The 24,161-nt window shown below is 39.1% G+C and overlaps 2 protein-coding genes across 20 annotated transcripts in view; one reads left to right on the forward strand and one right to left on the reverse strand.

The window, feature by feature from the left end:
* The window catches only part of TMEM144 (transmembrane protein 144), a 54,751-nt gene extending 51,881 nt beyond the window's left edge, over positions 1-2,870 (reverse strand). For 4 of the 17 annotated variants that reach the window (XR_015287437.1, XM_086891080.1, XM_023924882.2 and 1 more), the window contains exon 1: positions 1,197-1,811. Coding sequence is in view for 3 of the 17 variants with exons in the window: in XM_086891080.1 (XP_086747206.1) it covers positions 1,197-1,205 (9 nt within the window). In the remaining 14 variants the exon portion in view is untranslated. The other 13 variants (XM_086891087.1, XM_023924881.2, XM_086891086.1 and 10 more) reach the window with 11 other exon arrangements.
* Positions 2,006-23,330, forward strand: GASK1B (golgi associated kinase 1B). Of its 3 annotated transcripts, XR_015287436.1 has the most exons (8): positions 2,006-3,073; positions 6,541-6,614; positions 7,194-8,477; positions 15,419-15,633; positions 15,998-16,046; positions 17,386-17,679; positions 18,555-18,781; positions 19,081-23,330. XR_015287436.1 is itself a non-coding variant. In XM_086891078.1 (6 exons), the coding sequence occupies exons 3-6, from the start codon at positions 7,514-7,516 to the stop codon at positions 19,286-19,288; spliced, it is 1,614 nt and encodes a 537-aa protein (XP_086747204.1). In that variant the 5' UTR covers positions 2,118-4,285; positions 6,541-6,614; positions 7,194-7,513; the 3' UTR covers positions 19,289-23,330. The 3 variants fall into 3 exon arrangements, 1 of the variants encoding a protein (XP_086747204.1); XR_015287435.1 differs by lacking the exon at positions 2,006-3,073 and having other exon boundaries at positions 5,788-6,614; XM_086891078.1 differs by lacking the exons at positions 15,998-16,046; positions 17,386-17,679 and having other exon boundaries at positions 2,118-4,285.
* The last annotated feature ends 831 nt before the right edge of the window (positions 23,331-24,161 follow it).

Below are 24,161 nucleotides of genomic sequence, written 5' to 3' on the forward strand. Positions count from 1 at the left end.
AGATATGTTCTTATCCACAGCTTCAGCAGGGACATCAGTGATTGCTGAATTTACATTAGCAAATGAAAAGTTTAATTACACAACTAATATAGGAATTTAATTTCTAGAATTCTTCCCCTTGAAAGCTGTCAATATTATTTTTAACTTCAGTATTTAAGAGAAACAGTGATGACATTTAAAATACGTTATTACAACGGCACAGCTATTTCCATTAATATTATCTTTTTCTCCCTCACTCATCTTCCTTTCCTACTTAGAGGATAAGCTTTTCCAAGCACTTTTCACTGTATTTAAGACTACACACTACAAAGTGTGTCTTACCCAGGACCTGCAGACACTGAGCAGTGCAAATAACAGCACTACAACTTCTTCAAAGACTTGACTTCACAGAATATACAGTGACACGCTGTGAACAGATTAATACACATAAAGGCTGACATCAGCTTCCTTCATTCCATCAAACTTGACTCACTGAGTGAATACTTTTAACTCATCTAGTGGTCAAGTAAGGCCCAAGAGTTGGGTTTTTCCCAGAAGACCTTCATGCTGTTAAGGACGTAGAAATAAAGCTGATTACACTGCAGCTCTGTGAATGCAGGAATCGATTTCGTCTTCACATTTCAAAGTCTGTATCTTACCTGCATAGTGACTTATTTAAAGTGGTTTATCAGTCCGTTTAGTTTTGTACAGAGAAATGTTACTTTAAAAATATTTCAGTTTTATATCTACTAAGAGAACTGTGCTGCACGGCAATATACTTTTCTGCTTATTTCCTATCTTCCAAAAATCTCTATATGGTGTACAGTGAAGACCTTTGCACAACTGGAGGACCAATTCATCATTGGAGAATCATCACCACAAAGGTGGAGAGAAAACACATCTTCCACTTAACTAAGAGTCATGCTTCATTCACCCTGCTTAGAACTCCCCAACTTTCTAAAACTTGGGACACTTTGTTCCAAATTTTGCTAAATTTCACACCCGGCTTTCAACTCCATTTCAAATCCTACGAGAGAAAGCTTAATCCAACAAGGCCTGAAGCAACCTGCTCTAACTTTGATGGCAGCACTGGTTTAAGCAGGGAGTTGAGCCAGTGATCTACAGAGGTCCCTTCCAAGCTAAGTAATTCTATTGTATCATAGAGCAAATAAGAAGTTGTCACACAACATTATGTTGACAGTATTTTTTCTACATACTTTCCACATCAGAGAACTTCTGAGAGTTCACTAAAAGCCTCTTCTTTTCAATCCTATGGTATTGCCAGATGGACTTGCATATGCCTCCAAAGACTTAAGAGATAACAAATGCCAAACCAGAACATTTGTTGAAGCTGCTAGCTCTTAAAGCATAGTGGTTGCATCTGCAACTCAAGCAGATGCAATTGCAATTGATACTGCAAATTGTCCTTGCTGAAGGGCACTTGAGGATTCCCAAGCAGCAGAAAAAAATACAGTTTTGTTGTTGGATGTTGGAGTTTTGTCGGCACCCATTGCTCTTTTTCTACTAAGCTTACCGCACTGTTGTGGTCTGCATTTCCACACCTGCCTCAGAACTATCACACCCACAACAAATCAGGATGCTCACTTATTGCAACAGCAATACATTGCTGCAATCTCTGCAGATGGGGACAAAATCAAGAGGCCCTGTCTTAGACAGCTTTCACCTCCATGGTGATCCAAATTGATGCTAAGGTTCCAAAGAACCTCTTTGCTAATTGAGCAGGTATTTTTAAATTTTGCATGTCATACTGACATGCACGTTTTTCCTATTATGCATTTACCAGTAAGGGTACACCCTTAGGACACTCCTGTGAGTTCCGAGGGGGCTCAAATCAACGTGCCCAAGCAGCAGCATAACCCTTGCTCTAGAAATGTATCTTGGCTTCCCTGAAGTGAACTCTTTAAAAAGACTTTCTTCAGGCACTGTTTTCACTAAGTGCTGTCACGGAACAAGGAAAACACTCAGCTGCGAGCTCCACCCGGGCCGCTGTGGCTTCACTGACGCCATTGCGCCGGGGCTGCGGCGGGGCAGGCCCGGGCTGAGGGCGGAACACGGCAACCTCGGCCCCACGGCAGGGCTGCCCGGCTGCTCGGCACTGCACCCCGGGGGGATACCCCGAGGGAACACCCCGACGGGATACCCGAGACCCCGTTCCAGCCAGACGCCTTCCTTCCCCCAGCGGCCTGTGGCCGGCTCAGCGCCGCGGCGAGTTTCAGGGCGCTCCGCTCCGGGGCGGAAGGCGGCCGGGACGGGCCCGCACCCACAGATTCCCGGTCCCGGCCCTCCGTGCGGCCACAGCCCCGCGGCCCGCGCCCACTGCCGCCGGGCCTGCACCCAGCCCCGCCGCCGCTCACCGCGGCCTCCCGCCCGCGCCTCGGCCCGCCTCCACCCGCCTGCTTCCAGCCGCTTCTTCCCACTGGCCTCTTCCTCCCGCCCGGGAACGGGGCGGAGGCGAGCGGGGGGCGGTTTTCGGCTGGGGTTGTCTCGCCGCCGTGGCGGAGAGGATGTACCGGGGCGCCGGCTTCCCGTCCGGCGGGGAAGAATCACTAAGAAAAAACATAAATTAATGCACTCATGTCGTGATAAAAGCACCTTTAGGCCTCTCTACCGTAAGCGCGCGGATGAGACAGTTCCCTCCCTAGTGGAAGTGCAGCTGAGGACTCAGCAGGCCGGTGCTGTGACCGTAACTAAAAAATCACAGAATCAATTAAGTTGGAAAAGATCTCTGGAGATCACCGAGACCAAGCTGTGACCCAAGACGACCTCGACAGGTAGACCATGGAGTGCACGAAGTGCCACATCCCGTGTCAAGCACCTCCAGGAACAGTGACTCCACCACCTCCCTGAACAGTCCATTCCAGAGACACACATCACCTGCTGTGTGTCTCGCCAGTCTTCAGCACATCTGGGGACTCCACCATCTCCCTAGGCAGTATATTTCAATGTTTTCTGTGAAGAAATTCTTCCTAATGTCCACCCTAAACCTCCCCAAGCTGAACTTGAGGCTATGTCTGCTCATCCTGTTGCTGGTTTCCTGGGAGAAGAGGCCAACCTGACTACAACATCCATTCAAGTGGTTGTAGAAAGCAGTGAGGTCTCCCCCGAGTCTCCTCTTCTCCAGGCTAAACAGCTGCTCCTCACAAGACTTGTGTTCCAGAAAAGGCATCCAAATTCTGGCAGCACTTGCCCAAGAACACAGACATGGTTCCAAGGTGGTGCTGCATGGCCTCCTTGCGGCTCCTCTCCCTCCTGAGGTCTCCCTGGCTGCTGGAGGCTCTTACAGGGCTGGCAGCTGCAGGCACCTGCAGAGGAGGGAAGGCAGGGACATTCGAGGCCATGCAACAGCTGCTGGTCTTGTGGTGTGCAGCAAGGGAAGGAAACCACCGAGCCTGGTCAGGGCATCCAGGTTTTTATTTTTCTTAAGCACAAAAAATACCACCTGCTGGTCTGGAAGACAGTGTTGTTTGGCAACCAAAACCAAGTAGAAAAAAAATCTTTTACATTATGTCAAGAAGAGGTCTTTGCAGATTTCCCTGTAAGGACTTGATCCGGACCAGTTAGAAGCACAGACTATTAGTCAGCATGTTTAGTCACGAAGCAAACATTTCTCTCTGTACTCTTGAAGTACAGTTTCCAGATGGCAGCCCAAATTGATCTCCTTACAAACACAGCACGAGCCTTCTAAACTAATGCTTCATATTTTGCAAATTGAATCTGTATTATCCATAATAAGGGCTTACTTGGTTTCTCTGGAGAATATGTTGTCAGTCGTATGAATTCAGTAAAGCTAGGAGTGCACCATTTATCAATAATTTTAACATAAATGTCTGTCTATGTGTCATTTAGAGATGAATAGCAGAACATCTCTATGGAAACAGTACAGCTATAGTGCAACCAAGAGAAATAATGTTCCATATCATAATCACAAAGGTAGCTTGCAAAAAAGAGAATTCTAAAAGCATAACAAGCATATGTGTTGTGTTATTCAGAAAAAAAAAGTGGTAGGAAAAATGTTAACCTTTTACACTGAAATGCCTGCACACAGAGAGCAAGAGCACACACATTAAGGAACCTAGTCTGTAACCACATTCTTTTAGGACATCCCTTTAGCCCAGGGATAAAGAGAAGTCAAGATGCAGGACCTTGTGACTGGTGGACATTGGCACATTCCACCTGTCTCTGCAAATTGGCCAGAGGCCTTCTTCTAGGAGCAGTGCAGGCCACTTCAATCTGCTTCAGATTCTGCAGCTTGTCCAGCACCAGCAGAAAACCTCTTCAAGTGCAGGTATAGGTGGAGGTGAATGTCAAAGTTAAAAAATAAACAAAAAGCCCCCCATGCCCCCCAATCCACTAAAAACCAAAACAACTACAACCAACCAAACAAACAAATAAAAAAAGGAAGAAAATAATTGCAAATAGTTGATCCAGCTATTCATTCACATTTAAAAACTATACCTAGACCTGTGAAGGACTAGAAAATACTCACTTAATTTCCCTCTTCCATTCATTTGTATTTTCCTATATTAGTTTTTATATTCCTGTATATCTAACTTTAGGTAGGTACAACACTGACCATGAAATTTGGGTATATGAAGAAATTACATGAAAAGCTGAATTTAATGGATGCAGATGGCAATATCACAGTTATAGTTTAGAGCAAGGAACAAATATAAAATCTGACACATTACAGGCTAGCTGTAGGTAGCAAAGTAAAATAATGTAGGCCAGAATTTTGTCAGACAACAACTGCTGTTCTGAAAGTTTGTCTTAAATATTTTATGTCCACAGAGGAAATACTGTTTCAGTTTAGTAGTGCCATTTAGTGCTTTGCTGCAGCATTTGGGTTAGAATGATTCCAGGAAGAATAATAGTACCCACCTGAAAAAAACCAATTTTCTTTGTTTCTTGTAAAACACAATGAAATGTTTGTTTTTTTTCCAGACAATTCCTTAGTCATTTCAGCCTTCCTTATTTTATAGTATCTGTTAGGGCACTAGAGCTGTACACCACAATGGTTGAAATAAATAAAAGTCTCTTGAAATCTTGCCTTTTAAAAATCCAAAATTAGAGGCCAACATCTCTTAAGCTAAAAAGATACTGCATTCTGTTTGATTTTCTGCCACCATCCATTGCAAAGAACATACCAGTACCTGAGTTCTCTCTTCTGAACATGAGAAATAAAGAAAATACCATTGTTATTATCACATTTAGAAAGCCTCAAAAAACCCCAGGAGTCAACACTATACATCAGTGCGTACACCACATTACGATTTCATGGCTACAAATGAAATGAGAAGTGAAGAACAACTCTCTTTATTCTTTTATAATTTCTTCCAGATAATCCTTAAAGAGTAGCAATAGAAAGATTACATAGATTATGGAGAATGTCAGAGAATTGTTATAGCAGAGGAGAGCTGTTAGTAACTGGAATGTACAGGGCTGGAATGTACAGTGCTTTGGTGTTGTTTGGTTGTAGTAGACAGGTGCTGTGTACATGCAAGAACTGGGTATTTGAAAGCAACTGTTGCAGTGTGATGCATTTCTGACTCAAGCAACTTGTCTGGAGCTTGTGGGATAAATTCTCCTTGTTTGGGATATGTTCCATCAGTCAAATTTGAACTAAAAAAAGACAGAGAGAAGAACTGAAGTGGATGAAGAGATTTCTTACAATCCAAATTCCTCCAAAGATTCAGATTTGGAAAATCAGGTGACTGGAAGGCTCCATTACTGGTTATGGGCATGGATACTGAAATTTTAACTCAACAGTACATATTTAGACAAAAAGTAGGGATAAGTGATGGCTTGTGGAAAAAAATACACTCACAAAGTTTTATAAATTCATACTGGACCAATATGAAACATAAACTGTCTTCTTAACTGTTTATTCTCCTTTAGTATTAACTATGGAGAAGAGAGTATCTCCATTCTTTGAATTACAGTGAACATATACATTTTATTGTTTTATATTTAGACTAAGAGAGGAGTCAGGTGTCAAAGGATTGCCCTTAACTTTTGTCTGCCCCAACTTTTCCAGCTGTGCAGGGACTATGCTATGCCTTGCTCCAGAAAGCGCAAATAGGAGACACTCCTGAGCTTAGTAGCAGACTAATAGCATTTTAAAAGTGGCTATCTGTTTTTTCACTTCTCATCACAACGATATATAATTCCCAAAAGTTATAACATCCTGGGAGTGGGCAGTATTTCAAACTCAGAAAAATCCAAAAATGCAGGAAAGGGAGTTTCATAGTATGTTTGCATGCAGTGCACTAGAGGGCCCTCAGGAGTTAGAAATAGATGGAATGCACTTCTGAAAGGCACATACTTCACAGGACTTTTCATTACAGAATTTAAAAAAGAAGTTGCTGTGGTTTTGTTTGTGGGGTTGTTTGGTTTGGGTTTTTTTTTTACAATGTGAAGTTCATGTGAGTTTATAGCAGTTCATATGCAAGCATCTCACAGTAAAGTCAGCTTCTCAACAGTTCTTAGCTTGCAATGAAATACCTAAATGTGAACCATACTTAAAAGTGAAATATTTTCTAGATGCCAGCTTCTACTCATTTACTTTTATTAACCTAAGGAGTTTACCAGAACAAAGGATGTGTCAAGCTGAAGAGGTAAGTAATTTTAATTTTATAGCAATATATATACAGTGAGCACTTATTTTTTGTTTCTTGGAAAGGATATATAAGCCACTGTCCTTTTATTTTAAAAAGCTATAGCTAGATTATTTTTATGGCTTCACAAGAGTGAAGAGTATTAACCATCTTTCAGTTTTAATGTGTGTTTAAGAATTATGGGAACTACATTCATAGTCAACTAGGAAAATTTGGCACTGTTAATATATTTTTATATTAGTGAGGATATGCATATTTAACTACTAGTCCCTGGTTCATATTTGGATCATTTACAGCATTTCCATAATGTGAGGTTTATTGAAGACTTTGTCTTGTACGAAAAAGATAATGATCTTGGTTTAACAAGCATTTCTTCTAGTGCTGGAATACATCCAGCTGAGATTGAAAATTGAGCTTGTATTTAATAGTTTTGGTGTTTGATTTATACTGTAATGAGAAAGTAAAAGGTGTATCCTGACAAATTCCTACATGCATACTGTCTCTTTTCTCTGAAAAATATAGAGCCACAGATGCTATGTGTGAGTAATGAAAGGAAATGCTACTATTTTCTTTTTGCAGTTTGCAAAGAAGATACATAGATCTTTTAGAGTACAAGTCAGTAAACTCTGCTTACGCAGCTGGCTCCATTCATTCTCTGAAGCCAATCACTTCCCCTGTGGTGGCTGATAAGAATTTAACAGTTTGAGAAGGTGGAGTGTCAGCATCCTTAGTACTGACCACGTTCCCAGTCGTATTGGTAGCCTCTGTCCATCACCCATGCTGGAAGCTACTTGGAAAAGGAGAAACAGAAATTGGGGAAGGGAAATCATGCATCATCATCCTGTCTGGAATGTACAGAAGACTTTGTGCTGTTCTCATCATGTGGATTCACTAGAGAAATGACCCCTTTTGATCAGCCAAGTAAAATCAAAAACTTGTTTATTTGCTGCCTGTGGCCCTCACGGGTGCTGAGGCTCTGGACTTGCAGGCGCCCAAGGACAAGGAGGAATCTGCTAGTGGGCACAGCCTGTGTGATCTACCTGGGATTCCTTGTCAGCCAAGTGGGTCACGTTTTACCGCAGCACAAAGGAGGACATCAAAAGATCAATTCCAGGAGTCTCCAAGATGCAGCTCAAACACCCTTTCTGGGCATCCCACTGGATGGCACCCTGTCACCACCCAATTTCCAAGAACCCCAGCTTGGTCGCAATGGAACCTTGCTGCCACCCAATGTAGTTTATATCACCCTGCGGTCCAAGCGCAGCAAGCCTGCCAACATCAGAGGCACAGTGAAGCCAAAACGCAGGAAGAAGGATGCCACCCGTTTGTCCTATGGGCATCACTTTCCAAAAGCCACTTTCATGGGCTGGGAAGAGGCCTTTGCCCAACAGGCAGGGAGGGCCACACATGCTGCAGGCACAATGGGAGCAGCGATCGCTCTGGAGGCAAGCAAGTACCAACTGGATGAACACAGGCATAAAGGAATGGCTATCAGGGAGAGAGGTCACCAGAGACCTGGGAGGATTTCTGGAGCTGTAAAGGCGCAGCTCCAGCCTGAGGAAAGCAATATCAGGATTTACAGCGAGAGCCCTCCCTCATGGATGAGCAAAGATGACATCCTAAACATGCGCATGCTGGCAGATTCTCCCATAGAGAGCATTCAAGAACTACCTTCGCACAAAGCAGTCTTGGTAGTATTTGCAAGAGGTCCCAGCACCATGGGAACTGCTTGTAATCAAGGACACTGTGGAATTGTCAAAAGACCTCTCGACATGAGTGAGGTGTTTGCCTTTCATTTGGACAGGATCTTGGGGCTAAACAGGAGCTTACCTTCTGTAAGCAGGAGATCAGAGTTCTTCCAAGGTAACACGTTTGCATGGTTTTCAGCTTGCAGGTGCAGAGGTTTCCTTCCTGATCTGCATTAGCCATGGGGAAGCAGCAGCCACCCCCTTTAACTCCTGCGAGCCTGAGGACTAACCCCATTGTTACAGGGAAATAAAGCCAGTGTCTGTGTGTAACTCATGCTGTGCAGTTATCCTCTCCAAAGGATGAATACCCCAAAGTTTGCAGCAAATAGAGTTGCTGAGGGCAGTAACAGTTTCCTCACACAAGTCTGAAGCAACAAAAAAGAGAAAGAGCAATCTGTAGATTGCATTACACTTTACAGACTACCTGAAGTGAAACTGATGAAAGAGATTCCAGAATCTCTGTGATTCAATAGGCATTTCTGATTTTTTAAAATAAACTTCACATCTTTCAGAATCAACTTTGATAAAATACTGTTGGAACTTGTCACAGAAATTCATCTCTCAGGTGGCAGGAATGGGGTCAGATAATCTTCTTGGAGAGGTAGGGAACCTGCCTGCAGAAGTTTGAATCTCCTTTTAAGGCACTAATCCCTTTGGGAACTGGAAAATTTTAAAAGGTGCTTCCCTTTCCTCTGGTTGTTAATACCCAACAAACTAAATTTCAGTGAATTCTGCTATACATTTTGAGGTTTACTGCACACATCTATATATTATCCAAAGAAACACACATAGTAAATATCTCAATATGCCTGTTACATGATTAGTATAGTTTCCAATTAAAAATTGATTTTTAATCTTTAGTGACATTAAAGGTAGAATTCAGACATGTAATGTTAGAAGTCTACTTTAAAATTGCTAGCTTCTGTAATATGTCTTCAGCATAAGTCCTATTTTTGTACAGTCACAAATCCAAAAGGACTATGTTTCATTTTAGTGAATCATTGCAAAAGTAGCTGGTATGTTTTTGCTGTTCATTTTTTTCTTTGAAATCAGCTTATACCAAATATTTTTATACCAGTCTGCATTTCTTAAAAAGAAAAGTAATGCTAGAATGGTTTTCTAAAATCTCACAGCAGGAAGACAGCCTCGTGATCTCCAGTGTCTTCCTGCTTTGTAAACCTTCCCTTTGGCAGCCTGTACAACAATGGGAATGAATCTCTAGGAACAACAGTTTGGAGGCTTCTGAATATTATTCATACTTGCAGAGCATGGAAGATACATTATGCCTATTTTATTTTTAGGAACAAGATCTATTGCTACAGAGCTGTCATAAGACATTAAGATAGCTCAGATGGGGAAGCTCTGCACAGTGTGGCTGCAGAGATGACAGACTGCAAACCTCGGAAAACTGCTATTAGGCTAATTGTGCATTGTGTTGCTCAGTGTCTGTCACCTTACAGTATGTTTTGGACTGTCTGGGACAGAGTGTGTCATTCTGTCCTCTAATTTTCTTTTCCTCATAACTGGCTAAGTTCCTATTGCAAGAGGAGTGTTGCTAGGTGATGAGAAGAGAAATAACACTATTTTGGTCTCACTTCATTTTTTCCAGCTAAAGGCCGAGCAGAGCACTTGGAACAGTGACTGCACCTTGTCTCTCATGATTTCTTTAGCCTGGAAATATGCTGGAACTCAGATTCCTAATAACTACTTGAGCTTTTTACTATTTACGTGCTTGTGTGAAAATATTTGTGTTAGGAAAATGAGCAAAAATATAGTTCTTAAAATAATATGAGCAATTATAATTTAAATGACTTATTTGTGTTTAAGTTAAGATAGGTGGGTTCTGTAAAGTTTTTTACAGAGTGGCTTGTGTGAATCAGTTATTCACATGGAAAAGCAAGCAATGCAGGATTAGAGACTGTGCATGTGTGTATGAATGTACACTATTTCTGGGCTGACAAATCTCTTTCTCCCCAACACATCCCTTTAGCTTGCCTCAGTTGTGATGTGATCCAACAAGACATGTTTGATGTAGCATTAAAATCTTAAAAAATGGGCTTTTCAAAACTGTCATTCATTTTGTCAAAAGCAGTTTCAAAGAACTGCTTAGTAAATCCCTGAACAGGTTCTATTTCCCTTATTCCCACAGATCTGATGTTGACTTTTTTTTAAAGTCTAGCAAAATATTGTATTCAAGTTCCCTGTTTGCTGCCCTCACCTTCTCTAGTTAATTGCAAACCCTTTTAAGTGTTAACTGATTTTTTTTTTGTGGCTTGTCTAATTTTTCTATCAGGCATTCTGGATGGAAAAAGCAGGTATGGTAACTCTTTCTCTCATACTTTTACACTGAATTGACTGAATGTTAAAAGCCTGAGTAGTATAGGTACTCTACTATCCCTTTTGAAAACCCTTTTGAGCTGGGCATTACAGTCTAAAAGAGCATGATTTTGTGCATACACAAACAATCATTTGTTACTTCCATTGCTACCTATGAGATGTGAAAAATGTTCTCCAAACACCTATAAAAAAAGAAGGGAAAGCCTGTAAGACACCAAGAAATAATCATAAAATTATGTCACTTGTGGAATAAAAGAAGGCTGACCTCTATGTGTCTGAGTTTTGGGTGGGTCACATTAATACTACAGCACTAGAACACTTCATTATCTCATAAGCGAACAGAAAGCACATAAGTGACCTTGCTTGGTGTCACAGCCCTACCTTAATGACCTTTGCACAGGAGCTAAGTCAAACGAGTGCATGCATGGCCTCCAGCTGAGGAACTGCATTTGCCTGGTGGGACTGTAGCAGTATTTGTTAGGCTTAAGCTACAGCTGGAGCTCTTGGGCTGGGGCAGCCTGGCTTCTTTGTCTCAGCTGACAGCTGTAAGGACAGCACTCTGGCTCCTTGGATAGCAGCAGCGAGGCTGGGCTCTTTGTTCAGCTTTTGGTACAATAGCTGTTGCTATGCTGTTGGGTTGCACCACTTACTGAGGGACTAAACTACTGTGTGCTGATGGCTACTTCTCTTTCCCTATGTTTTCTGATATCTTGAGTCTGATTAAACTGTGAATAATAAGCACTGGTGTACTCAATCCTCTATTTGTCCAGAACCTTTTCCCTTTTCCCTTTTCCCCCCAAATATGGAAGAAACTCTTCCTTTAAGTAACATCTTTTATGGCTGGTTTAGTGCAAATGGATGAATGACATGATAGCTCCACTGGTTACACTTATTTTGCTTTACTGGCCTCTGCAGGACATCTTTTATGTCCTAGTTTTTTCTGTGTTATACCCTGTGCTATCAGCCTGCTGTTGCTATCCCACCAACAATTATGCAATATGAATCACCAATTTCAGGACAAAGAATAAAAAAATAACACTGCTTTATGCATTCAGAGTGCTCTAAAATACTTCCACATAGTGCTGTACCTCTCAAAGGGGTACGAGAGGCATATTTCCAGTATTCTGTTGGGTAGAGAAGTTCGTATACAAGCAATAATGCAGTCCATATTCTAGAGAGCAACTAATGCACATTTCATGCATTCCTTAATACTGACATCCATATGAGCACAGGACAGAACATTGCAATGATGTGCATAGGGAAGAAAGAAAAATAAATGGCCTGACTTCTCTCTGCTCTCTGCTTCTGTTCCTTATATTTTCCCTAAAAACTGAAACTCTCAAAATTGTGTTCTGTATGCTGGTCCCTCTCATTTTCCACACTAAATTATCCTTTCTTGCTAGTACATGGACAACTAAACTCTTGCAAATGTGGCAGAGGTGGGATGCACTGCCTTACAGTGAACAATGGTGAGTTTGAGAAAGGGCTGTAACTACCTCATGAAAGATTTTCTGGTTTTAGTGTTGATCTTCTGTGCATGTTTGAAAATATTTTCTTTTGGGGAAGTTAGAGAAAGTGCTGTAGCTATAAGTCAGAGCACAAGATGAGAGTAATGTTTGCAAGAGCAAAATGTGGTTCCTAACCACATGAAGTTCAGAAGCATGCAGTTTATTTTCAGAGTGATGTGGGGTGTGGAAATCTAAGATGATGCCTGTGTTGAAGAAGCCATGCAGCAATACCGAGTGGCAGATGAAGCAGTTTGAGTACCTTGACATGGTCTAGTCTCAGTAGCCTGAGGTTTCATCTGTGTTAGCTTATTCAACATAGCTAAGACATTTTTAGAAATGTTCTCTGATGTTCAAAAATGTGTATGAATTACTAGGAAGATGGTTTCAGCATGAGTTTAGAAAAATCTTTCCCATAGAATTTTGAAGATTGCCTCTGGATAGATAAGTAGATATATAGATCTAAAATAGCAGATAAAAATAAAATGAAGCCATTCAGCTCTGGATGAGATTCAGTGCAGTGCAGCTGCAGCAACAGAAAAGCAGTACCCCTCAGTGTTAATATGTAAAGCTGACTAGGAAAGAAGCACATACAGAACACACTGGACTTTTTCTGAAATGTGCTTCACCTTCCCTGTAGGTCTCTTCACTGTTGAGGTAACTTCAGCCCCATCCTAATGAGGTTTGATTCAGAAAAGCTCCGCTGATTTTATTTGGGTCATACCAATTCATGAAGCTGTGCATCAGACCCCTTATCTGCTTTAATTCAGCATCTTCATGTTTTTCCTGCAAGTGTCAAAAATTTGAGTCACAGCTCTTTACTGAAGCTGCTGTTTCATATTCCTGTAATCCAATTTATATTACAGAGTTGAAAGATTTTTTTTTTTGGATCATCTTTTCTGCTCCCATTTCCTTTGAAATGCAAACATTTCCTGTATTTAACCTTAGTCTTTTAAAAATGTTTTTGTATCTTAATGGAAACTGGCATGAAATTATTCATAGTTTTCAAGTATTTATATTACCATTGTTTATCATGTCCTTTTTGGGTAGACAGGAGATGTTTGTTTTCTTAGAAAAATGTTTATGTATTTGATTTGTGGAAGAATTCATGAATAGTTACATAAGTTGTTACTGGAGATAAAAAAAATAATAGGTCAGATTTGGTCCTGAGGAAAGCTGTCCTTTTTTTTTCTGTCCTTTTTTTTTTTTTTTTTTTTTTTTTTTGAGAATTTCCAATGCTTAGATAGACTTTCTCCATGTTTCTTGGAAGAGGAAAAGCTACCCATATCTGACCTAACTTGAGTAAAGTCATGTACAATGTAGGTGATAGAACCAGAGTGAGAGATCTGGAGAAATGGGTAGGATTTCCCAAATAAGTTATCTAAGTCTTTATTCAGGCACCTCAGTAGAGGAGAAGCCTTATTTTCAGGAGTGTTCAGCTCAATTTTTCGGTGGAGGAGAGTATGGAGCATGGTGCTGATAAAGGTAATCCAGATCATAAGGAAAGAATGATTGATGTTCCTAATGGAAAGACACATTCTGTGTTTCTTAGGAACACTGGGCAACGGGGAAGGAAGTTAAAGAGGTGGTGGGTTGTTGGGCTGGCTTGGCTTTGGAAGGACTGCCTTGGTTGCGCAAGCCAAAGCAGAGAGAAGACCAGGTACATTCTGCTTTGGAAAGGAGTTGGCTTTTCTCTTGGGCTGGATTGCATGTGGGGTTGCTCTGTCATGCTTGTTTGCTGAATGGGAAATGGAACTTTGCACATGTTCCAGTGCTAGGTACAGGCAAAGATCCTTTCTTACCTGTTGTTTTGCAACAGTCAGCATCCTTTGAGCGAGTTGCGTTTCGATTCAGCTGTGTGGAGATTGCTTTTCACAGTCCTGGCTGCTTACAAGTGGAGCACCGACATTGGCAGCTTACCTCACTGTTGGAACCGATACCTGTTTTCCATGGGTTCTTTTCTGTCTGGTTTGCCTCTGAAGAAGGTGGCCTGGACCTCTTGCCTTCATGTGTTTCTAAAATCTAAAATTCTAAAAGATCTTTTTTACAGATCTGTCTCTGTCACCATGGGCTCATGGAAGACAAAGAGACAATTTAGGCTGCACTTAACTATGCAATAAATTGTGCAATAGTGTAGACTAAGTTCATTGAACTTCAAGGTGAATATGAATAATTTTTAAAGCTTGATATGTGTTCCAACACTTTTTAGTAAACAGCAGTTAAGCTTTGCAGTTAAAGGATTCATCTTCTCTGTACCAAGACATATTTTGATTTTCTGTCTACATACCCTAAAATACAAAGTATTTCGTTGTTTTAATGTATACAAGCAATGATCAGTCATGGGTCCTTGGCAGTTTAAGCAGCAGTAGCATTGCATCAGGAATAAAAAGAGGATTTCCTCATAAGATAGATATGTCTGTTCCTTGATGCTATGTGAAGTATATTTATCAGTTCTTGTACTGGAAAAGCTAATTTTAAATTCTTTGACGAGGTTTATTCTCACAGTGAAGCTGAACAATAGAATTCACCAAAGAGAAGTCCTCTGTCTTAGTTTCATGGAAGAGAAGAATATTCTTTACACAGAAGAACTAAAGAATTTGGCTAAAATATCTGCTATACAAAACAGATCTCATATCTAGGTAAAAACCCCCAAACTTGTCAAGTTGTTTATTCATGCTAAGCTCACACTCTCTAGTATTCTTGTATATCCTTTCAGAGCTGTGGAGTCATACGTTGTCGGTTTAAAATACTAAAAATTGGAAAATAAATCCACTTACAGTATAGGGTTTATGGTGTCTCTATGTCCATTATATTGATAGAAATTTCCAGCTCTTGAAAATCAGCAGTTCACTGGAATCAGAGGGAAATTATATTGTTGATTCACAGTGGCACTGTTGACTTTTAACCTACCTAGGAACTTTTTTAATAGTTTGGTTTAGTGTATGATTTTGTACATTAATCTCTTGCTTCAAACAAAGAAAGTCTTCCATATGCTGAAGGCATTTATGCCTATGCTTCCATTCCTGTGGTGGCTGGTTATGGATGTGGATAGGACCACATTAACCAAAGAATGTCAAGATATTAGTCCCTGGTAGGTTCTTCTGCCAGATCTGTAAAATAGTATAATTACTAATTCTTGGGCCGTGTCTAAAGAAAAATAAAATAAAACTGACAGTATGACACTATGATAATGATATTTTTTTCCTTTTTTCAGGGGGTCAAGCCTGTCCTGTTATTCTCTGGGATTCCTCACTGAGTCCAACAGATAATAGTACCCATTCTTCAGTGAGGTTAACGTGGGGACAATATCAGCAACTATTGAAGAAAAAATGCTGGCAGAATGGTAAAGTTCCCAAAGCTGAGTGGGGCTGCACTGGAATTCATCATCATGAATGGTCCAAGATGGCACTCTTTGATTTTCTGTTGCAGGTAAAATGTTTGCTGAACACAACTATTTGCCTCATAAGTCATGGGAGCAAACATAGAATTTTCAGAAGTTATTTTAGTGTATTTCATATTTTTAAATGGGGAATATAGATATTTATAAAGTTTGAAATTATTTCTGGTTATGTCTTATGATTAAGATGTCCAAAATGAAGCTTATAATCAGACAGGAAACCTAACTGACTAATTTATTTTTAAAGAGGAAGTAAAGGCTTTTGACTTTATTTATTTCACCTTGAGGCAGGCATGCTGTTTCTCCTTCACTCCTTGTTTCTCCAAATAGAGATCTTGACTGTGTTTACAACTGTAAATCTCTGTTTACTCTGTGGTCCTTCCTGCACCTCCCCAGCCCCAAGAGGTGACTGAAGTGGTTTTGGTGAGCTGCAATCTGGAGCAAGGTAACAGTTGTAGTAGATAATTTTTCCTTTTAAAAAAAAACAAACCTAGAGAGTGACTTAGTAAACAAGGAGTAGAGCAGCAACTGATGAATGATAAATCTGCTGTTCTATTATCCAGAAGGAGTGGTTGGTTAAAATAAGATACAATAGGATTGAAGTTTGCATGACAGGAGACAAATTACTCTTGTACTAACAGCTGGTATCAGAGTGATTTATATCTCCTATTGCCTACCAGACCAGAACATGCATTCCAGAAAGTGAAAGTGACTCTCATAGTTCTTAAAGACTACAATTTTATCTGCATGCTCTCAAAGTTTATCAGCAGCAGAATATGGAGATTTGAAAACAAAAAAAATGCCAAGAAAGGGTTCTGTATTAAAAAAAGTAAAAATCTGTGCTTCCTGAGTCATTCAGAAGCAAAAAATAATGTGAAATGTATTCTCTATTAAGCATAAGTCCCTCAGAAGAGGTTTGACATCTCTAATAGATCTTCCTAATCTCTGGTTTCAAATGCTGTAAAGAACTTATCAGCAGGATATAAAATACTTGTAGTTGACCTTTACTTGCCTCCTGCAAGAACTCAGGCAAAACGTATTTTTTAATTTTGGGGGTTTGGACCTCTTATGTACATAGATGTATGACAGAAAATTCTGCTAAACTACATGCATCAATTCCAGAGTGTTCCATCATTATGTCTAGTGCAGAAATGGTGCAATACATTATGAAGAGGTTGTCTGTAAGAACAAGATCTCCTTGTCTATTTAATGCATGTAGAGAAGTGCAAAGGAATGGGGTCTATACATCAAAGGAGTCTGTCTAGAAGGACTCTGATTTACTTTTTTACCTTTGGATGAATTGACTGAGAGATCCCAGGAGGGAACACTGGAAGCAAGAGGGGCTCTACAGCCTTCAGATAATGAATGCTGCCCATGAAAAGAGAAAGAGGAAGAGATGTCTGTTCCTTTCCTCAGGATTTTGATATTTGGAAACAAAACACAGCAATACAACTAGAAATAGAACTACATATAAAAAGCCCCTAACAAAATCAAAACAATCCAAATTATCAGACTTTCATTTGATTAAAGAGATGACCTTTTCATTCAACATGCAACAAAATTCTGCATCAGGTGAGGTCCTAATGGTTCATTTTGCTGGGGTGCTACAAAAAGAAAATTGTAATTTTCGAAGGCTTATGAGAACAGTGATGCTTTTATGCTTAAAGCAGTTTGAAGAGTTGACAGTAAACAATGAAGGACAGAAAAAATGAGCTTTGATGAGCTACTCATTAAGTCTTATATGCACCAGACCACACTTCCACTCTCTAAACACCTGTTTGCAGGAGCAGGTCTGCTCTTTGGGAAGATGAGCTGGAGCCAAAGGCAGCTAGGACAGGCAGGCCAGCAGGAAGGATGGTGAAAGCCACAGGCCCCATTTGTAGCCCTGTGAGCATCAGGCACAGACAAGCAGTTCCAAGACTGACAAGCAGGAATCTCAATCAGCATCCCAGGAACAAACAGCACAAAACACCCCCACAAACCCCTTTCTCTGAAGGACTCAGAGGAGGCCTGAGCTGCCTGAGCTTAATGAGGGCTCCTGTGCCCATCAGCAAAGGTGGGGCATGTGGATGTCCAAGGTGAGACTTCTATGGGCAATCCAGGAGTATTTGTGTGCTCAGGGCTGTAGCAGTGTTAAATATTTTACTCTTATCTACTCTCAAGAGGTAGAAGCACTTTCAAGGAGTGATTTATCCTTCCTGTATTAGGTGTATTATCCTAAAATGACATCCATTGGACTGGATGTGCCTTGTTCTTGTCATTCTTTATGAAATGGAACAGAAACGACCAAGTCAAAAGTGATGACTAACATTTGCACCACCAGAGTTAGGCCAGATTTATGTATTCTTTCCATCTAAGTGCTGTGTGATGAATATTCAAGGGTCTGCATGGGAAAATGTACTCTAGACCATTATGTCATAAAAGTATATACCACAGGGAGGCTGCTGTGTGATTATAAATTCGCTGTTCTTACATTTTATAACTTTTGTGCCCCTCACTGGTCTTTTCAGTTATTTTGCATATTTTAGCCTAATAGATCCCACCAAATGAAAATCCTCTGTGTGTGTCAGACTGTGCTATTTCTATTGTTCTCCAGCAGAGCAAATGTAAAAAAAACACAAAACCAAACCACTTCTGACAAAGAAAAGAGACTTGTATTCACCAGCCTGTTATTCCAGTTACACAGTGGTATTGTTCTATTATTTTCAAAGGATTTCTACTGGTATTACAGATCATGGCTATAAAATGGATAAAATACAATCTGAGAAACTGCTTTTAACAGTACCTGAGGTATGAGGACCAGATCTTTCCTGCTGTTTCATTGTCTTTAATTACGCTTGTCCTGAGCTTGCTTTGCTGTCATCTGGGTTAGAGAGCAATGTCTTACAGTGACACTTTGCCCCAAGTAATTTGGTATTGTTTTCACTTGGCACTCTGCTGTACTTTGTTTTAGATCTATAATCGACTAGACAGAAACTGTTGTGGATTCAAACCTCTCAAGGAGGATTCCTGCATGCAACAAGGACTAAAGCTGAAATGCAATGATCAGGATGCTGTTAACCTGACACACATTGTTCAGAGAAGGAATGACCAAAGGCATTTGGCCTTTATAGACAATAAAGGTTTTTTTGACAGAAATGAGGACAATCTTGACTTCAAAATACTCCAAGGAATCAATGAGTAAGTTTTAAATTATTAATTTTGTAAAAAGTTTGATAATTTCTTTCCAGTTTGAGTATGAGACACTAAACTACTGGAATATATATCATTGGCCCAAGACATTGACAGGATGTATCTAAAAATGTATAAGTAATCCCACAGCTGTAAATGATACAATTAACATACATATGATTAGGAATGCATGGACTTCCTTTGCTGAATCACAGCCTATATTTGTACAATTGATTGCTAAACCACAACATAAATACTGCAATTCAGAGTAATGGCAAAAACTGATGAACTTCTTTGTGCTTTTCCAGATTCCCTGCATCTGCAGTTTCAGTTCTGAGGAGCCAGCATTTACGTGAGAAGTTGCTCCAGTCTTTGTTCCTTGACAAAATATACTGGGAGAGCCAAGGAGGCAGAAAAGGAATTGAAAAGCTTATTGATGTAATAGAAAGGAGGTCCAAAATTCTTCTTACTTATATAAATGCACATGGAGCCAAAGTATTACCCATGAATGAATGAAACAGTCTTGTTTCCATCTGAAAAAAAGTCTTTAACCTTTTTTTTGTGGTGCAGAAACTGATGGTAAAATTGATTTAATTCATAGCATTATTTTTTTCCCAAACTTTGAAACTTACTTTTAAATAAGAAATCTTACATGGTTTGAAAGCAGAATTTAAATGTTATCTGCAGTTCAACACACTTTAGTCTCTTCTATGTCACAAGTGAAATGAAAAATAACTGAATGACAATATGCAGTAATATGTAGGTACCATGAACACTCTTTCTGTTAAATTAGCAATAGGATTTTCAGTTCATTAGGCTGGATTGCTCTTACTTTCCTCATTGAAGTCAGTAGAATATTTTATTGCAAGTTTAAATGGGAAAAGAGATGTGTAAGCACTTGATACATTGATGACACTTGCTGAAACATATATAGTACAGGAATTTTTTTCTTTTATTAGGTATACTAAAATGCCAAAATTTTCAAGGGCTTATTTTATTTTATTTTGATCTTCCAAAATCTGAGAACTAAATTCAGCTCTTTTAAATGCAGGAGTGTTTGTGCTGGACATGAGGGCATTTTAAAAACAGAGTGAGGAGAGCGTGGCTTTAATAATAATAATTATTTTGACAAATACAATTTTTACTTGTCCAGTATGGATTAAACTCATCATGAGTCACTCATTGAAATATGCATTTTTCAATGCAAGTTCTGATGTGTGGATAGATGTTCTGATATTTTCTGTCTGTGGATTAACTGGGTATTTTTTTTTTTAAATAGCTTTAGCTTTGTGGGAATATGTTGCTAAATAAGTACATGTTTTTGTTTTTGCAAAATTCTTGACAGTATTTTCTGAGAATATTATCAAAAGGCAGACCTCCTAACAAGAGTGTTAAACCCAGCAGAAGAAATATTTATTCTGTGTGCTCAGCTCTAGCCAGCAATACAAGCTTGGGTTTCTATTAAGATTGACCATTGTGGGGTGATGATTGTAACTGAGAACTTGTCCCGAATGTTCCCACAGGTATGGTTGTTAGGGAATGTTGGATAAGCACTGCATATTTTTACCCTTGAAATGCTCCAGAAAGAGAATATCAATTGATACAGCCAATCATCACATACACCTTCAACATGTTTGTTTAGAAAAGCTCTTACCATGTTTTTAGAGAAATATCTTTTTGCCATGAGGTAATGGTAGAAGTCAGATACTTTTATAGCTACTCTTATTTTATGTATCATAAAAATATATAGGGTGTGAAAGAATTTTGAAAGTCCTTGTGTGATGTTATTAATGACAAACTAAAATATCTCATGTCACTGTTAATGTGGATGGGTGAGTTTAATGTTTTAAATAACTACAATTCCACTGCAGCTAAAATCAGTTTTCTTTCTTAGTATCAGAAAACCCATTAACAATAATTGCATTACTAGAAGAAACATCTCATTATGAGCAGAGTTAAAAAGACTTAGTAAAATTTTAAGACCTTAGCCAGCTAAATAATATTTTATTTTATTTTATTTTGTCAGCAAAGTACAGATCAATTTGTTAAAACTTCCTAGAACTTAACTATTGCCTCAAGAGGATGTGTTATAGAGTGCCTTGGACTTTCTAACACCAAGGTAGAATTTTATGGGATTTTCAATTTATCCATTTTTTAAAAGTGTTGTAACTTAATAGCCAGATAATTTTCATCACAGAAACAAAAATATTACTTTGGCTTGCACTGTGAACAGAGTCTAGAGAAAGAAATAATCCACAGGGTACATTTCACACGGAATTCCTCTTGCAGTGGATTTCACTCTATGATGGCCATTGAGATCAGTTTGTCTCATTTTTTAGCCTATGTCACAGGTTTCCTCCCGCTAGATACCTGTTCAAATGGATTATCCCTCACTGCTGGGAGTGAGAGAAAAGCATGACTCTCAGCTGCACTGAGCTTAGGAGAGTGCCCAGCAGAGTTGTGAATGTAGGTGATTATGACAAGGTCCCATGAGAACTCCTATCTTTAGACTGCACATCCTGATGCTGAGTCACCGCCTCACTTTTCCCAGTTGTAATTTTTTTCCAGAATTGACTTATTGCCAAAAAAGAAGAGGAAATCTATTATCTTTCCAGGCTGGATCATTTATTTTTTATGGTGATAACTTGGTGCATTTTTCTCCATTTCTTCTGGACATGGGCTAGTGTTTCCTTGAGCATGATACATGCTTTTCATTTGCCTGGCAGTTCAGTGCCAGCTCTTAAAGCAGCAATGTAATTAATTGTCTATGAAATTGCCCTGAAGCTGACCTGAACCAGAGCCTCAGTAGTCCTGGATTCAAGAGACCTGAGTAGCCACAATGCTGTGCAGTCCTTAAAAATCTGACCAACTATAAAAAGCAGAACTGTAAAAAGCAAAATTTCTGGAGACTCTCAAGGGACAAAGAAATACTCCCTATGCTGTGTTAGCATGCCATATTTCATGTACAAACACTCTTGCAGTCTTCAGGCAGGCCAGGAGACTCTTTGTGAAATTGGACAGTGAGACGGGATTGCAGATTGCTTGTAGTTCTCTCATGTTGATAACAAACTCCAGAAAGTGCTTTTTCCCTATGGTATTTATCCTGCTGCTGCGGAGCTTGGTACATAATCCAGAATTGTTAATAATGCAAAATATAATTGCAATAGCTCTTATGAATGCATACTAGCCAAGTTCTAGCATATTTTTAAATGAAGATGAAGAATTCTGTATTTTTTTGAGTGCATTTGCATAAATGCAATAGTAAAAAATACAAAGGGAGCACTTTAAGTTTGTTTATTCTCTGCTACTACCTTTAAGATATCTGCTTCAGAAATGGGGGTAAAGTGTATTGGGAAATTGGTTCACATCCTTTGGAAGTAGCGTGACTTTGGACTGACAGGAACTGCACTGTAGCTAAATATATAATTAATATTTTAACTGAGAGTTAAAATCCTGAAGAAGCCTTTTTCAAGCTATGGTTATTGATAGAAAGCCAAGAAACTGTGCTTTAGTCCTCTTTGCTGGGCTGTCTTCCATTTCTGGGCATATGGAATCAGACAAAGATTTGAGTTGCACATTGCATGGAAGGGTATAACCAACAGCAACACTGCAAAACCTGCGGGTGGGAAAAAGTGATTATGTCATTCTTGAATCTGCCTGAAAGCCAGAACCACATGAAATGGAATTACTAAGAAAGTCAAGGGTTTATTCTCAAAAGAGTTTGAGATTTCATAACACTGGAAGACAGAGCTTAAAATAAGTAGCACAGGCACAGATGCCTTAAAATTCCTTGGGAGCTTGCCAGCAAGTTAATAGTCTTAAATGTTTCAGAAGCTGAGGACATGAAAACTGTGGAACACTGTGAGAGCAGTTTCCTTCTTTTCTTGTGCAGTATTCTATAATACAACATATTAAAATAAATAAATAAAAATATTAATTCCATGGTTTCAAACTTAAAAGTGTAGATTCAGGGTACATCAAGGGACAAAGTTCCTGCAGCAAACCTGGGAACACTTTCATGCATGTGTGTGTACGAAGACACAAAAATACATGTATATATATTTATACTTTGGCCTGTTTCTATAAAACGGTCAATTTGGCTAATAAAGAGTGAGCTGTTTATATAATTTACTGTTTACATGTAGAATTTTATTTGTGAGCCTAAGTCAACTTTAGGGTATACACAATTTGAAGTTTAAATAAAACATTATAATAGATGAAACTTTTGTTCTCAAAGGATTAACTCTTCTTTTGCTAACACCTTTACATAATCTTAGGAGTTTTTTACTGACAATTGTAGAGAAAAACAGCAATATGTTTGTATCTGTGCTAAACTTCCAGACTGGTATCAATTCAGATGTTTTTTAAAGTTTTATACTAGATATTGAATTTACATTTTATTTTGGAATTTGTGGATTTTAAAAGTCTGTTTGTTCTTTAATTAGTAATATGAGTAATGACTCATTTAAATCTCTGCTGCTATTGTCATGTAGTATGTAGGAATATGCAAAATAAATAAATATCAGATCTCTAAGTTGCAATAAAAAACCCTAATACATATTATTGTAATATGTGAATCATTAGTTACTCTTTAGAAAGAACTATGGCCTTGAAACTCTTCTTCACAGAAACAATCCAAAACAGATCACTGGAATCTTTCTGTAGAAATATTTTCTAGCTATTTACTCATGAGACTTGCAACTCTTTCTCACTAAGCTGATTCAGTGTAGCTGTGAATCTTCTGGCTACTGCAGAATTGGTATTTACTACCTTCTTTAGCTATTCTGACCATACCTACTTACACAAACATTGAGCAGAAAAGGCCATGCCCATTTATAATGCTAGAACAGAAGTATTGGTCAATGACTCATAAACTTTTGAACATGCCATGAGCAAACAAAGGAATAGCAGAGAGACACTGGACTCCATGTGGAATAGAGACTCACACAGTTAAAGTAGCAAGAGACACAAATATGCTAAAACATTTTAAAACATACTCTTTCCCACACAAAGGAGTTTGTTTTGTTTTATTAAAAATATTATTTTTGAACATTACTGCCTGCTTTAGGCTGAATTCTATCAGATACGTTTGTGTGAATTAATTTCAATTTCACTGAATTATCCCATATCCAGATAAAAAAATTTAAGTCAGGTTAATCTGTATTCTCAGAAGTTGGAGAACTGAACCCTCAGGTCAAAGGGAGACCTTAGGAGAGTGACATATTAATAAGGAGATTGTCCTGAAATATAGCATGAATATAGATCTTAGAATGTAAGTTCTCTAAACAATATCCACGAGGTCAATAAGGATTTACAAGTGCTCTTTGAAGACTTTCAGCCTGTTCCCCCTGTATTTCTGTGTGTCAGGACATTTAAAGAGGATTAGACA

This window comes from Cyanistes caeruleus, chromosome 5 (genome assembly GCF_971803275.1).
Source record: "Cyanistes caeruleus chromosome 5, bCyaCae1.hap1.1, whole genome shotgun sequence".
Classification (NCBI taxonomy): domain Eukaryota; kingdom Metazoa; phylum Chordata; class Aves; order Passeriformes; family Paridae; genus Cyanistes; species Cyanistes caeruleus.